Genomic DNA, 16,523 nt, shown 5'->3' with positions numbered 1-16,523 from the left:
TTTCTTCTGCTTATCCAGAAGAAAGGGTGGCAGACAAAATAGAATAACTACAGGTGATCTGGTATGCTCATTGTCATCTCCAAAAGTCATTTTTGAACTGCACTAGAGTAGCTTGGATGATTCACAGTTAAATATAATCCTCATTGTTGTACTACACCGGATCAGTTCAGCCTCTATTTTGAATCCTATCCATCTGAACCAACAGTCTTCTGATTGGCTGCCCCTCCAAAACAGAACAGCAGATGGGTGGGGCTTCTGGGCCTTAAATTCCCATATTAGGAGATGACATCACTGCAACTGAATACATGTATTTCCAGACCAATGGCCTAAATCTAGTTTCAAAAATCAAAAAACTTTAAAAGGTTTTAGAATTAGACTGAAAAATTAACAGTAGGAAAGGAAAAGTTAAGTCTGAAAACCTTAACCCAGAGATACTAGTACATAACCTCTGAATATATATGAAAGAAAGTAAAAATGAGTATGATTAATAGGTCTAATTTAAATATTTTGTCAACATTTAAGCATTTGTAAGGTTTGCCAAGAAAACTGCTCTACATGTCACATCCAAATAATCCTGCTTTAAATCCATTATTTAATTCAGATTTGGCCCGTTTTACAACATTGTGGTACCTTTGAAGGACCTTACAGGAGAAGTAGACTTACATTAGCTGTGCAGTTTATAGCTAACTAATGCAAAGAGCAGTGCTGTAGTAAATCTCACTTTCTGACATTTACTTTTTGGTGTCTCCAATAGTTTGCGTGTACAAAATGTACATTTGAAGTCAGTGATTCACGATACTAACCACACAAGTTCTTACAATATTTATCCAGCCATCAGTGATATAATCTGACCTCAGACCCAGAGGAAGTACAGAACATCAACAGAGGCTTTGTGGTTTGGTAAGTGTGGATTGGTCATTGTTTCAATATTATGTTACTTCCAAGTCACAGCATGTGTTAAACTCTTTGCAGGTTAGAATCATCAGCTGGAGCTGGAAGAAGCAGCTTTGTCTTTCTGGAAATCTCTGATTAAACGTTTTGCCCCACAAGAGTAAATAATCCTTCCCCTGCATCTACGCAGTATTAATATTAGGGGTGCAACTATACACAAAATTCACGGTTTGGTTCGATATTTTGGTGTCACGGTTCGATATTTTTTCGATACAAAAAAATATTCACGCTTTTTTAATTTGTCATTTATTAAAATTATAAATATACATTTTAACTCAAACTTACAGTTTTTAAATTTAATGTTGCTGAAACAACAAAGGGATAAAATAATAATCTAAACCTAATCTATCTGATCGAGAAATCACCCATGAGAGTTTATTACAGAGAAATGGCTCTTTCCAAAATAAAAGCTATACTATATGCTTCGTCTGGGCTATATTCTCAGCAGCATATTAATCTGGGGTCCGTTCTTCGTACCTCGCTAAGTAAGTTAGCTGGATTTGATTGTTGACGATTTCGTGTGATCTTGGATCGTTCGGTTCTCCGAAGCTCATCTGGGACTTGCTGTCATAGCAACACATCCGTAAGCGTAAACCTGCTCAGGAGCAGGTTTACTTTATGTAAACAGGATTAGATCGCGGCCACTCAGGTATGTCCGCTTCATGTATACGAAAGCAACAGCGATATTTTACCACTGTTTTACCATAAATAAATATTATCAATGTAACTAAAGATAATGCAGTATTTGATCCTTTCATTGATTTCATACAGATACATACAGGTCATTTCCTAAAAAAAGGGAAATGTACTATTAATCATTCTATTTCATGTATTTGATTATTTCAGATGTAATTCATATTTTAGAGTAGTAATAGTAAATTACTTTGTGTAATCAAGATGAGAGACCACGGCTATAAAAGCGAAGGTGGATTTGGGAAGGGAATTGTGCAACACAATTTCGAATATTAAAAACATGACAAAACATATTTTTCATTGAAATTTATTTGAGCATCTTTTTCTGTCTCATCAAAAAAAAGCCAGTCATCATTTGCCTGGAAAAAAAAAAATCATATATACTGTGTCACGTACTCTGAAGTTCCTTTTGAAGCAACTCGATTTCTAGTTGAAGTTTTTGCCTCATTAGAGCTTGAAGTTCGATTTCACTTAGAAGCTTTTGTTTCTTCAGCTCAGTATACTCCATTTTTTGCTGGAGACTTCTCTTATAGAGCAAACGAATGTCACCCTGTTTCAATTGTAGAGACAACATTTAACGGTCAATACATGTCATATAGGAAGTAAAATTAATTACAACACTGCCCACCTCTGTATCAGGCCTCTCTGCCGGTCTCTTTGCCTGCAAATCATACTGCAGTCAGAAACACATAGAAGTACACAAGTAGATAGAAATTCAGGCCAAATTTTGCATGAACTTACAGGGACTTCCTCCAAACCACAGTCATCTGACAGGGTTGCGTCACTGTCCTGTGCAATGGAAACAAAATGGTGTTACAAAGGGATGTGGTACAGCCTATTGGTCTAAATAATTAAAAAAAAAAAAGATATATATATCTCCCAACTTACTGTGCATGCTTCAGTCACCCCTTGCATGGGAACAGGTAAAAGTGATGGAGTGTTATGTAAAACTACACACAAAAAACCCCACAATGTCAATAAATGTCAAAGTACAAAAAGCATGTTAATTAAGGCAACAACCAAATATTTTACATTGTACAAATAGAATTATGAGCTCATTTACCAGTTATGAAGGTGCTGCTGCTACTGCGCCCCGGCTGCTGGTCTAAGGAAGAGCTGCCCCCAGGGATGCCCTCAACAATGGGTCTGGTGGCATTCAACCCTAGGGCCAGCTCCTCTGCCGGGGTGTGACGAGGGGGTGCAGGACCACCACCTGTCTTTTTTTGCTCTGCCCTTTTCTTGGTTGCTGTTATACACAAACAAACAGATTATTTCAGGGTCTCTTTTCAAGAGACTAAAAGCAATATAAGTGATAAATATTACCATTCTGTAGAATATTCTTATATTTCACTTTTACTTGTTCCCATGTTCTAGTGGGTCCTGTTGTGGCTCTAATGTGAAAGAGGATATAATGTAATATAATATGATATAATATAATATGATATGATGTCATATAATATAATAAATTACTTACGAGTTTAATTTGTCAGCAACTTTCTGCCAGCCCTCTCTCCTTGCTTTTGCAGCCTTTGCAGTGTTCCCTTGCGTTTTAATTACACTCTGAAACTCCTGAAATCCCTCAATCAAGAGTTCTTGCTCTGCTGCCGAAAAATACCGAGCGCGCTCCTTCGACATTTTCGCCGACCAATCAAAGGGTTGCCGATCAATGTTTCTACTATCGATGCGTAGCCCCTGGGGCCCGTTCTTCGTACGTCGCTTACTATATCCAAGATCAAATGACACATCCAAGATCAAATCATCGCGCTAACCGTGAGCTCGCTAATCCGGTTCCCCGAACACACCTGCTGTTGACGATTACTACAGCTGGACGCAGGAATGTGACATCACTGGGTGTCGTAAAAGGGGCTACGCATCGATAGTAGAAACATTGATCGGCAACCCGCTGATTGGTCGGCGAAAATGTCGAAGGGGCGTGCTCGGTATTTTCCGGCAGCAGAGCAAGAACTCATGAGTGAGGGATTTCAGGAGTTTCAGAGTTTAATTAAAACGCAAGAGAACACTGCAAAGGCTGCAAAAGCAAGGAGAGAGGGCTGGCAGAAAGTTGCTGACAAATCAAACTCGTAGGTAATTTAATAATAATAATAATAATGGATTGGGTTTATATAGCGCTTTCCAAGGCACCCAAAGCGCTTTACGATACCACTATTCATTCACTCCCACATTCACACACTGGTGGAGGCAGCTACGGTTGTAGCCAGGCTGCCATATCGCGCCATCGGCCCCTCTGGCCAACACCAGTAGGCGGTAGGGTAGATCTATCATATGACACTATATTGTCCAATATCATATGGCATTATATTATATTATAATATGTTATATTATATCCCCTTTCACATTAGAGCCACAACAGGACCCACAAGAACATGGGAACAAGTAAAAGTGGAATACAGGAGTATTCTACAGAATGGTAATATTTATCTCTTAGATTGCTTTGCGTCTCTTGGCAAGGTAATACTGGCCTGTAATACTCTGTTAGTTTGTTCATAACAGCAACCAAGAAAAGGGCAGAGGAAAAAAAGACAGGTGGTGGTCCTGCACCCCCTCGTCAACAAGTTGGTTAAGTAAATAATACCCTCACGGGAATATCGATATCTCTCTATGAGCACACTGTCGCGCTGAGCTAAAGGATCCTGTCTGTCCCGCAATATACGCTGAATTCTGAGGACTCTCCTTATCAATCTTGCACCTTCCGCAATGGGTTGCTCGCGTAAACGGACAGGATATGACTGCGACAGACTTCCCAAATCCACCTTCGCTTTTATAGCCGTGGTCTCTCATCTTGATTACACGAAGTAATTTACAATTACTACTCTGAAATATGAATTAAATCTGTAATAATCACATACATGTAATAGAATGTTAATAGTACATTTCCCTTTTTTAGGAAATGACCTGTATGTATCTGTGTGACATCAATAAAAGGATCAAGTGCTGCATTATCTTCAGTTACATTGATGTTATTTATTTATCGCTGTTGCTTTCGTATAAATGAAGCGGACATACCTGCGTGGCCGCGATCTAATCCTGTTTACATAAAGTAAACCTGCTCCCGAGCAGGTTTACGCTTACGGCTCTGTTGCTATGACAGCAAGTCCCGGATGAGCTTCGGGGAACCGACTGATCCAGGATCACGCGAAATCGTCAACAATCTAATCCGGCTAACCTACTTAGCGAGGTACGAAGAACGGGCCCCTGGGCTGTACTTTGGTGGCACAGCCTCAAAACACTGAAAATGCTGCCCCCTGGTGGTGAAAGCTTTTAAAAAGCTTTTTTTTCCACCATGAGAAGTTAAACCCCTCAGATTTGAATTTAGGATTATTTACATGCCCAGTCTTTCTCTTAATAAAACACTAAAAAAAAGACTAGAAAACAGCAGTATATTTACATATTTATTTATATCAAAATATTTGTATAGACAGAACTGAAGTTTACATTTATGTAAAGTACTGAAACACAAGTGCAGCTTTATTAGTTTTTGTATAAAAATGCACATCAGATGCCACAGTACAGAGGGGAAACAAGGGTTTAAAGTTAGAAGCTCGTTCTCAGACTATATATTTGTTTGATTATATATTTGTAGATATGATATGATATGAGAACATATCACATGTTAACTGACAGCAAGGAAGTGCCATCTGTAGTGTGTCAGGAGACACAAAAATATATTGTTTAAAGATAGTAAAATAATAAATTGAGCGCTTTAGAGTGTCACACCGACAGTAAACCTTTTTTCCTCAACAAGACCTGAACAGCGCACCTTTAAAGTAACCAGGAAACAACATATCCCAAAACAGATACAATGAACTAAGAATGTAAAGGATAAAATTCTTTTAAAATTTTACTATTTAGAAACCAAGTTATAAAAGTCTTTCTTTAGGAATGTTTTTACACTTTCAGTGATCAAAATCATTTCAGTGGCACACTACAGGTTAGCTTCTGATAACATAACTGCATTGTTATTTTTTTATTGACACCAGCCAAACACGACTGAATGAAACTTAATGTTTGCTGAACTGAACAAGCCGGCAGCTCAACTCAAATACAAACAGACTGACTTAGATTTAAACAGTAGTTTTCCATCTAATGACTCCAGAGACTGCTGAAGGAACAGCAGTAATGATTCATAAATGAACATGAATACCTTTTTTTTTTTTTTTTTTTTGAAAGAGTAATGATAAAAAGTGCAAAGCGGTTACATAGTTTGACAGAAAAGTGCAAAAGCTTTATGTTGACCAGGTCATATAATAATAATAAAAAAAAATCTCTCCTCTTAGTTTTCTCTCTTCAGTCAGACAGGTTTTTATTTAGTTTGATTTAGCATGCGCCATTAGCGGGCTGCCTGCTGTAACCCTAATTTCCTTCGGGATTAATAAAGTATTCTGATTCTGATTTCTTTCTCCACCGAACCCTATACAAGGAAGGTAATGGGATACCTGCCAGCACTCTGGTTTTCCCCACATATTTGGAGGATTCTCTCAAGAAAGCCTCACAATCTGCATGATTCTCAGTGTTTTTTCTGTTTGTCTGATGGTTTTCAAATGTGTGGTTTGCAAGAGTAATTTTTTGTTTTTTTAGTTAATTTTCATTTTTACTTAAAGTTTGTTTCTTTGGTTAGCTTCCAGAGCAGGTTTTCTCATGTCAGTTTCATTTTTTTTTATCCATTTCAATGTGTAAGTTTTAGTCACCAGACAGATTTAAGAAAATCAGACTAGATAAAAACAAAAGACTGTAAAGGCAGGTGAGTCTCAGTCATGTAGATATCCAAGTCTCAGTAACAAAAGCACCAAAACCTCATCAGACATCTTGTTGACAAATCCGACCAAACTAACAAAGACTAAAACTAAAGATATGTCCTTTATATCTGTATTAATAACCTTGTTGTTCACAAAGATAATCTCTTTGCGAGTAGGACCACCAGTCAAACACGTGTCTTCAGAGTAAAGGCACAAAGAGTCCACACACACACACTAAAAATAAAAAACGGACAACTGAGATGTGCGACTCTTCGGATTTGTAATATTGATTTCAAAGAAGGTTATTCACCAAATTCAGATTAAATGTTTGCTTCAGGAGTGAAAAGCTGGAACAATACAAATGGCAACCCTAACTAACTGAATTGGTCAAAGTTGTCAACACAACCAGCTTGAAGCAGCTTTCATGCAGGTTTACTGAATGTACTGATCTGAACTTCTACAGATACCACACATATTATATAAAAAAATAACAAAAACTCAAATAAAGCAAAAAAAAGACTTTTAAAAATGGTAAAAAATAAAACCATATTAACACCCGTTTAGTCTCTCTGGTTTCCTGCTCATCATGCTACAGAAAAAAAGTGTGGAGGGACCATAAATGCTGCCAGGACTCGGTGATATATTTACTATGACATCTGCCTGCTGTGGATTATTAAGACTCAAACTAAATTCACTTCCACATTATAGAGGTAGAGAAAGAAATAATGAAATAACAGTCGAACGTTAATGTCTGACTACATGTTAGGAGGAGACACTGTATGTGCGTACTGACTCTTTATGAACCACTACAGCTGTCAGAAACCTTTTATAAAATGCCTTTAAATGTAAATTAAAATATAAAGGGAAAAAAAAGAAAGAAATTGGTGCAGGAAGTCCTGTTCTCATCATGTTGTTCCCGCCAGCAGTGGAGACACTTCAGAGGGTGCGCGACTGTTGTGATGTGATGCAGGGTTGTGCCCGTGAGTCCAGTCGTACAGGTGACTGCTCTGCAAATCAACCTCTGCTCGCAGATTTATTTTCTTTATTACGAAGAAGGAAAGAAAAAAAGAAGAAAAGATTAGGAAGCGGGTCTTTGTAAATGCAGACATAAAAGGAATGCTTTCTTCTTTTTTTACTCTTCAGTGGCATCATTTGTGGTATTTCAGTTAGACCGAAGCAACACGGGCTACTTTGTTCTGTACAGAAACTTATTCGCTGAGTCAAAGGGGAGGGAAAAAAAGGATTCCACTTAAATGACTTTCCTTTTTAAGCCCCCGGAGCAAGGCCGAGATCATTATTGTGTTATGTTACGAGTAAATCTGTCAAATAAGACCTTCAGCAGCTGCTGTGAGTGAAACAAAGAGTACCTGAAAATCTCTGATGTAGGTGAGGAAGAAGCTGATGAAGGAGAAGGCCAGAAACCATTCAGAGATTGTGCTGATAATGTGAGCCGTGTAACCCTGAAGGAAAAAGAGGACAAGCTTGAATGCTGCGGTAATACTAAATGAAGAGTATTTGTGTCCCAGTGGGAGCAGTTCATCTGCTCAGAGCTGCTGGCTAAAATCAAAGATCTTCTGTGGCTGTTGGTGCTGACAAAACCTTAAAAATTGAAGAATTAATACAGTAAAACACATTTTTCTTGACTTGAGAACTACTAAAAAAAAAATACTTTGATGACTTTCAACCTTCTAACACACTCAGAAGACTACTGACCGTCTCTCCAGGAGTCCAGTGAAGTTTGCGAGGTACGTCGACACCTATCAGACTGGTGTACATGATGACTGAAGATATAAACACTGATAGGCTGTTGAGGACTGTTTTCAGAGTCATCAGGACATCGGATATAACAAACAGACTAAAAGACAGATGCAGCTGCCGATTATGGACCGCATGTTTTGCATCCTTGGTATTTACCCTTCGACTGATTGCCTGGTGATATTTTCACAGGAAAAACTGGATTTAAATGCTTCACCAGAACATTTTAAAGGGTTGTATTTATGCATTTGCAGCTATTCATGCATATGCTTTTATTATTTTTGTGTATAATGTGTCTTTAGTGGTGGTTATTGCTAAACTATCATCTAGCACGTGTTAGCATGATGTACTGCACTTGTGCAACACGCATTAATCAGTTAGTTGACATTACTGCCAAGTAACTGACTGAATTTTATGGAACATAAACTTTTAAAGAGGCTTGAAAAGGCATGAAAACAGTGCAATGGCTCAACTGACTAATTCTGGAGTATTTTATAAGCACACTTGCCAAAGAAACAGCCAACTTGGGTGTGTTGGCTGAGGAGCAAGAGGCACTGCTTCTGTTGGCTTCATTCTCAGGCCCCGAGTTTGCTGCTTGTTTTAGATTAAAGCAAAAATGACGACTACACAGGGTCGAAGGATACTGCTGAAGATGTTGCCCAGGGTCCAGAATCCGATGCAGAGGCGCAGCAGGTAGATGGTCCTGCTGTGGATGTGGGGCTGCATGTAGTAGGAGAGCACCGACTGAAGCAGGATGTAAAGAGCCCCGAACCCAAAGGTGAGAATCGCCCCCACGAGGTGCATGTAGAAAATGGTGGTCTTCTGCTCAAACAGACACAGAGATACACTGATAACACGATCGATGCGTCAGAACCTGAGCATGTAGAAAATGATTCCAGACCAGCAGCAGCACACACCTGGAAGTTGGCCACTACGCACATCCCGAAGGAGCTGGTCCAGCCCACCCAGAGCCCGATGCAGTTCAATCTGAGGAGTTTGAGATCGTCCACACCCAACAGAGCCTCCACCTGTTTGTAACGCACGTACATCGTGGCCATACCTGCAAGCACAATAACCATCAGCTACACTATGTGTTTGAGCACTTTTACTGTTATGACTGTGTGTTTACACCATTTTTACAGAATAGAGCCGTGTGTGTGTGTGTTACCTAAAAAGGCTGACACATCCATCATGATGCCAAACACACACCTCTCTGGTGCCATCGTTCCTGTGTCACTGTAACACCAAACAAATGCTGGTTTATAAAAGTCTGGTTTGTTTCTTAAACAGATCAAAAGGTTCAATAAATTATTATTTAACATCAAAAATACTTAAATTTCTTCTGTGTTTGTTCAGACCTGATGTACGGCACAAAAGGATCCACGTGTCTCAGCACCACCGCCGTGATGTAAGGGAAGATGAAGGACGCCGCCGTCCAGACGACCAGAGCGGCAGGGAGGAAGCACATTCCCTGCTGGAACCACCACATGGTGCCCTCACTGGATGTGTGCGCTGATGCTGATTCACTGTGCCCTGTCCAAAACATCAGCATCATCATTATTATGAGAGCACTCCATCTTTTTTTTTTTTTTTTTAATAATTTCATGCATTTAATTTCTAAGTCAGTTTCCACCTGATCTGCGAATCAGCTGGGGAGTTGTGCAACATTACTTTAGCACATTTACCACTCAACATAAAATTGAACATTTATACTGTGAAACACAGGAAGACTTGCAGCTCGCAAAGGTGAGCCTGATATCTAAATGTGAGTAAAAACAAGACCTTTCATATGCTCTAACATTCTTTGACCAGCCACCTGTCACACACAATGACACGGCCTGTTAAAGTTTACCCAAAAAGCACTTTTTGAAATTTTGGATGTTTTATGTGTTATTTAATGTAACAGCCATTAAACGTGCAGTTTCAATATTGAAACTATCATATATCCTATTATATTGATGGTCAAACTAGGTTACAGAAAAGAAAAAAAAAGCCATTCTGCTTGGATTTCAGCCTGACTTGATCTCATAACAACATCATTAACTTTAAATATTAAACTTTAACTTGTTAAGAGTCCAAAGAGGGTGAATATCTTGTTAAAAACAGCCCAACTCTACTGTATTTTTACACTGATATGTCCAGATACTGAGTAATGCTTTCACATGCACAAGTAACTGTGAAGATGTACATGCACCCAGTGACGAATGTTTCTAATCATTTTGTTTGTTTTTGCATGTGAAAGAGTTTAAGTGGGGTTACATTCTCCTATTTGAGATTGTGATTTAAGTGATCTGAAAAAAAAGTGCTTTGATCATTGTTTGTGACCGAGTCATAACCCTTCTGTTGAAAGCAGGAAGTAAAAAAAATGTTCAAGAACTCATGAGACAGATTGTTACAACACAACTGGTTTGGAAACCTGTTCTGGTCCAATGATGATGTAAACCAGGATGATTAAAATAGACCTGAAGTGAATCCTTTCAGTTATGGAGGAGACATTTTGTATTCAGTAAGGAAATGTATATATGCACATTCACAGGGAAGTAAATGTAATTTTGGTACTTCTAATACAGAAAATAAACATTAATACGATATTTTTCGAATGCATCCTTTACTTTGTCTAAACGGGATATTATTAGTTTGTTTAAAGAAAACAAAATATCATCAGCTGTGTCTTTCTGAAATGTTTAAAAGAAATTAATCTGAACCTTAATCAGTTAACAACATATTTATATTGATATAAAAGCACTGTTCAACATAACACTTCCCCACACAAAAACAGCCAAAGTCAGTTATATGGCTTTTAATGTCTAAGAAATAACAAAACTAGATTACAATTTTAGAAGGAGAAGCACTCAGTAAATTAAACGCATACACCAGCATTAACCAAAATATCCCAGCAGCTGGTTGTTCAACATGCCCAGCATACTTTTTTTTAGTGGCCCAGAGCCATCGTGTCATTTTTTTTACCTGTAAAGTTTAAAGAACAACACTTTCATGTTTGTAATAGTGTGACCCAAATAACGACATGGACATGATTTTTATCCTCAGTCCTCCCATCCCACATATAGAGACAATGGCCAGCATTTTTATTAAATGTAGTTTACTAGATATAACTAAAAAAAATAATACAGATTTAAAGGTGCATCCTCACCAAAAACCCAAATCAATAATTATTATAATAATTTTATTAAATATATACAAATATAATTAAGTTGTATTGTATTTTGGATTATTCTGCAGTAAAATTCTGCTACTTATTTTCTAAAAACGTACTTTTGAAGAAGTAAGTTTCAGTAAAAACCCTTGAATAATAACAGGTAACAGTTTATACTGTTTTTGCCCAGTTTTGTGCAACATGCCATTTTCACTGAAGGGCAGGTAGATGAGTGAAATCACAGCTACCAGGTGAGAAAGAGGGAATGCAGAAGTGTACAAAGACTATGATATAAGATCTTAATTATTATTTCACACAACCTCTTAGCAATAATGATGAGATGCACAAAAAAATGCTAATTTTTACTGGGAGCTAGCTTAGAATATACAAAATGTGTTTTGATATAGCACCAGACTTTCGTTTAACAAAAAATAACCAATACACCAGGATGGAATTTTTAAAAATAAAATATCCAGGTAAGCCCATGTGAGTTACTGCATGACTCGTGAGAGACAAAAATGTGTTAGGGTACAAACATGAGTGCAGGAAATTCCCTTGTTCTCACTGAGGAAGCGAAACAAAGTGAAAATATCTCACAGGGGAGACGTTTCAATACCAAAGTGCACTGTAAAAATAGACTATTTAAGGCGTTTGACAACACATTAAGCTGCAAATGAACGCACGTATTTATTTACACGTGAAAATAAAGAGCCACCTACAGACAGAAGGACCAAAACAAAGCATGGAGCTAAACTGGCAACATAAAGCCAACAAATACTGACAGAGACGTCTACAAAACATGGCTAAAAGATGGCTAAAGCATGGCTAAAATCATAAAATTTATAGCAACTAGTTAGCCAGCTAAAGTTAGCTTCGTTAAGTAGCCTTCACTAATGAATTTGCTGAATAGGACATCTTTACTTTAAAGTTTTCTATCTTGAAGCAGACAGCTGCTACAGCGAGGAACCAACAATCGCAGAGAGAAAGTCAGTTTTTCTCTACTTCAACATAATGACACTCACGTTACTCGAGTCCTCCTGCGACCATAACCCCCCTAGCGCGCACAAAACTGCTCCAGTCACTCGTTTCACACCCCGAAGCAGCTTCTCAGACCTCCGGTAATCACCGTAATCGCCGGAAAAAGGAACCGACTCTCATTTATAATATAAACTTTTTAAAGCGCCTACAACATTCGAGTTCCTTACTGAAAACTGCGCATGCGCCTGTCAGAAGCTACAAATATTACTTTACCTCCTGAATTTTGACTCGCAGGCGAGCTTGTAGGCATTAAGGACATACACTCAAAAGCTCTTAAACTCAAACATAAATAAGTACATGAACAGCTAAAATATTAAATGCATTAAATATCTATGTGATGTTATTCGATTTTATTTTTCTTTATTGATTTTATTTCATTTTCCAAAGCAATGGACAGTGTGAAGAGAGGTAAAAAAAAAAAAAAAAAAAAGAGTGTGTGTGGCGTGTGTGGAAACAAATTTCAAGGACAGCATAAAGCACAAAAGGAAAAGTTTACAGCATGTTGGTGAGACCTACTGTGATGTGTGGTTTGGTGACAGTGGCACTAACCTAAAGACAGGAGGTGGCAGAGGTGAAGATGTTAAGATTTTCACTTGGAGTGACCAGGATAGACAGGGCAGATAGTTGGTGTGACAGCTTAAATATTCCCATTTATTTCTCATTCAAGTCAGTTTTAGTAGCCCATGGACAACCTACCTTAGGAGGTCACCAGCTTGTGTACTCCTATTGCTGGTCTCAAGTCCAGATAAATTGGAGGTCTGCATGAGGGCATCAAATGTTATAACAACTCCGTGCCAAATAAAAAAGTGTTGATTCATACACTATGGCAAACTTGAGGAAGTAATGGAGCAGCTGTCTTACTTAGTGTTGGTCGTTTATAAGGTGGCAGGTTCTCTGAAGAAGATTTGGAGTGCTGACGTTTATAGTTATTCATCAGGAGGGTTTCTGGGATGTTTGTGTTTAGTAAAGTAAAATATTTTTGCATCATAGAAAAAGAACCTAAAGTGAAATTACCCACAAATCATTCTATCAATGGGAGTCCTTACCTGTTAAAGGTATTGTAATTTGTTTTTAGAGTTATTCAGTCTGACATGTCAGATAAAATAAATTTCAGCTTTGTTCAAACAGACTTTGCCAATGAGATGTTAGTTTTCAATAATATCTATAACATATTTCTGAGAGATGAGATCTGCTTTTGATATCAGAGAGTCAGGTTTCATCAGGAGGGTTTCTGGGATGTTTGTGTTTAGTAAAGTAAAATATTTTACTTACAGCTGTTACACATCATGACTTGAGTTGCTTTGAAGCCCTTTGATGTTCAAACGTCTTACAGGGTCCAGACTAATTTTTCTATGTTGTGCCAGATGGCTGTATGGTACAACCAACAGTCCTTGGACACCTCATGTTCAGAGCAGTATTTTGTGCACAGAAGCTCTGTTCCTAGCTAAGTTCAATGTCAAACTCATGGTGGGAAAAACAACACCTGGATGGTGGAACAGGTGAACTAACTGGTGTGCATTCGAATTCAGATGGTGTTAATAAGTGTTACTTTAACCCAGCAATAGCGGTTCCCATATACAATCTGTGGGAGGGTTTATTTGAACTCTCAGACTTTTTTTTTTATTTTTTCTTTATTTTGCTGTGTGTTGTTTCTAGTTTTCCAACTAATCTTAATTCTGTGCTCTCAGAATGTGCAAGTCTGGTTTTTAAATTTTTCTATTTCAGTCAGGGTAAAACAATCATTCTAATAATCACTGATCAAAAAGTATTAACCAAAGAATTTCTTTTGGATTTTATCTAAAAGGCTGTAATTGGGTTTTCACTTATGATCACTTAGGCTTTGAATGTTTAAAGGGAGAAAAGTTTTATAGCAACATAAGATGGATTTTGAGTTGCCATGTAAATCTACTCCAGTGGAGTCAGAGAATTAAAAATATGAATTTTGAAATCAGCATTTAATCTCATTTATGTCATTTATGTGCATGTTTGCATAGCAGACACATAATTCTGTGGCTTAAGAGACTTTAGATGTTGATCTATCAAGCAGAACCTCCAGGGAAGCATCTGATCCTAAATCCCGCTGCAGCACAACAGAAAGCCCAAACATACTGCCCGACTCAGCAACAAGAGGAGAAGGAGCTTTAGCAGATGGTGGATCCCACTGAGCTCTGATCTTCGCATATTCAGTCTGGAGTTACATGAAAAGACAGAAGATACTGAGACAAACTAAATCCAAGGAGGGGCTTTCAAGCTCCTTTGGGAAGCTTTCTAGTAGCATGAAAAACTGTGCAAGTGTGGCGTTTAAAGGAACTAATATCACCACTGGGTGACAGTGTTTCACCAGAAGGTGTTTGTGTAGCTGTAGAAGAAACAAGGAAATCCTGTATTAGATCAGGGCCGTGCAGTGGTTTGCATGGTCACCTTACTGCAACAAGGTTGTGGGTTCAGACTTCCTGGTCAATGAGTCCCTTTTATGTAGTTTGCATGTTCTACCACAGTTCAAACACATACTTTTTTTTTAATCTTAACTGTAGATTCTAGATCAGCCATAGGTGTGGACATGAGAGTAAGGAGTTCTCTCTTTTGGCTGGACCTGATAGACTGGCAACATGTCAAGGGTCACCCTGCTCTCACCCAATGGCTGCTGAGGTAGATCCAGATCAAAGCAGCCGAGAAACTGAAGTAATTCCACCAGGTAACTGTTTTGGCAGATGATGATGACTTCTTTAAACATTTAAAACAAAAACATGAAAGAAAAAATTATGAAGAAAATTCTAATTCCAGCTACTTGAGGTAATTCGGCTGTCTTGTAAGGATGCTTCCTGTGCGTCTCCTGCATGAGTTGCTTCGGGCATATTCCACCAGAAGGAAGCCCCAGGGCAGACCCAGGATAGCTGGAACCCCCAGGCCTCGAGTTTGACACGTATACAAAAGGAACATTGTCACTTCAGGGGTCAAGCAGGTATTTCTTTTAATTTCCATAGTGCACGCCCATATATATGAGGAGGATAGAAAGATCTACATAAATTCGTTATATTTTCTTGAGAACATCAAGACCGTCAACATCAAGATCTCCCAGTTTTTCTCATTTCATTTTGATATGCATTTGCAAAGATACGACACAAAAGATCCTACCTCACAATAGTAAAGCTCGTAAATTCTTCCAAAAATTCCTGGATCTGTTCCAAAGACAATTCCTTTGACGCTGGGCCTCTAAAAACCTCACCTTTCATTACGTATTTCTTCAGATCTGTCCCTAACTTATTGAGTAATGCTGTAAACATGCATTATGGAGACAATAAATATTAAAGCACTCCTTTGACATTTATCATCTTGTTCTTACATCACTGTTTAAAACTCAAGGCGCTCTGTGCAATCACCAGTCTTTTCCATGGAAGACCGAAAGGTACAGAAGCAGGCAGGTGAATCCATCACTTTGATGTTCACAGTAAAAAAACACAAGTACAAACCTGGTTCCAGGCTGGAGTATGAAATTTATTCGCAATGGCAGGTGAAGGAGAGATTGTCAGGTGACTTTGTTTACCATCTTAAGAGAACACAGTGTTGTGCACACTGATGAGATACCTGAGCTTGGCAGTCTGACCAACATAACCAACGCACACATTGACAACACGCTGGTCTCTGTACAAAACAATAGAAAACAAACGGGTTTAAGGCAAACCTTTACTGGTAACAATGAGAGATGTGACCTCACATCAGGAACTATATATGTGTTGATGCTGAATCTCTCAGAGTCTCTAGTTACAGTACAAAACTATACAACAGAATACTACACATGCGTATTAGCTCATCATCTCCTACATCAACGATCAGACACCAACTGCAGAATTTAGATGAATAAAAATGAATATTACTGATAAAATAAATGTGACATTGAGTCAGTACTATTCTTTATTGCACAACGTGCAGAATTTACAACTACAAAATCTGTCAAAAACAAATCAACAAAAAATGGACTCATCAGTGTTCTTCAAGACGCACTTCATCCAAACCGCAAAACCACCTCAGAATTTTCTGAGATTTTAATTTTTCTTTATGCCTTCAAAGCAAAACAGAAATATTAGAGAAATTAAGGTTTTCTCTGTTTATCAACTTAGTTTTACTTTGCCCCAAAACTGAAGCTAGATTCTGATATTGTTAAAATGATTTTATTCTTT

The 16,523-nt window shown here is 38.1% G+C and overlaps 2 protein-coding genes across 3 annotated transcripts; both read right to left on the bottom strand.

Annotated features, from left to right (window-relative positions):
- Positions 1-7: 7 nt before the first annotated feature.
- On the bottom strand, positions 8-3,480 carry LOC146670333 (uncharacterized). Of its 2 annotated transcripts, none has more exons than XM_085407192.1 (7): positions 3,119-3,480; positions 2,968-3,035; positions 2,708-2,890; positions 2,533-2,552; positions 2,386-2,433; positions 2,273-2,305; positions 8-2,194 (listed from the first exon to the last, which is right to left on the bottom strand). In XM_085407192.1, exons 1-7 carry the CDS (start codon positions 3,277-3,279, stop codon positions 2,033-2,035), a joined length of 675 nt encoding a protein of 224 aa, XP_085263318.1. In that variant the 5' UTR covers positions 3,280-3,480; the 3' UTR covers positions 8-2,032. The 2 variants fall into 2 exon arrangements, with proteins under 2 accessions (XP_085263318.1, XP_085263317.1); XM_085407191.1 differs by having other exon boundaries at positions 2,533-2,594; positions 3,119-3,478.
- Positions 3,481-5,041: 1,561 nt separating this feature from the next.
- On the bottom strand, positions 5,042-12,528 carry dram2b (DNA-damage regulated autophagy modulator 2b). The gene is made up of 8 exons (XM_085407188.1): positions 12,330-12,528; positions 9,512-9,686; positions 9,322-9,389; positions 9,071-9,213; positions 8,798-8,975; positions 8,112-8,194; positions 7,766-7,858; positions 5,042-7,438 (listed from the first exon to the last, which is right to left on the bottom strand). The coding sequence occupies exons 2-8, from the start codon at positions 9,640-9,642 to the stop codon at positions 7,304-7,306; spliced, it is 831 nt and encodes a 276-aa protein (XP_085263314.1). The 5' UTR covers positions 9,643-9,686; positions 12,330-12,528; the 3' UTR covers positions 5,042-7,303.
- Positions 12,529-16,523: the final 3,995 nt, after the last annotated feature.

This window comes from Rhamphochromis longiceps, linkage group LG5, assembly GCF_057381845.1.
Source record: "Rhamphochromis longiceps isolate RC_006_pf linkage group LG5, R_longiceps_female_GT1.1, whole genome shotgun sequence".
Lineage (NCBI taxonomy): Eukaryota > Metazoa > Chordata > Actinopteri > Cichliformes > Cichlidae > Rhamphochromis > Rhamphochromis longiceps.
This window is presented reverse-complemented; position numbering and strand designations above follow the sequence as displayed.

Coding starts and splice junctions, on each gene's coding strand:
- LOC146670333 (XM_085407191.1), bottom strand. CDS start 3,279: ATGTCGAAGGAGCGCGCTCGGTATTTTTCGGCAGCAGAGCAAGAACTC. Junction 2,595..2,707: donor CAGCAGCACCTTCATAACTG/GTAAATGAGCTC, acceptor TTTTGTGTGTAG/TTTTACATAACACTCCATCA. Junction 2,306..2,385: donor GTGGTTTGGAGGAAGTCCCT/GTAAGTTCATGC, acceptor TATGATTTGCAG/GCAAAGAGACCGGCAGAGAG.
- dram2b (XM_085407188.1), bottom strand. CDS start 9,642: ATGTGGTGGTTCCAGCAGGGAATGTGCTTCCTCCCTGCCGCTCTGGTC. Junction 8,976..9,070: donor GCGTAGTGGCCAACTTCCAG/GTGTGTGCTGCT, acceptor CTGTTTGAGCAG/AAGACCACCATTTTCTACAT. Junction 7,439..7,765: donor CCTACATCAGAGATTTTCAG/GTACTCTTTGTT, acceptor TTCGTAATAAAG/AAAATAAATCTGCGAGCAGA.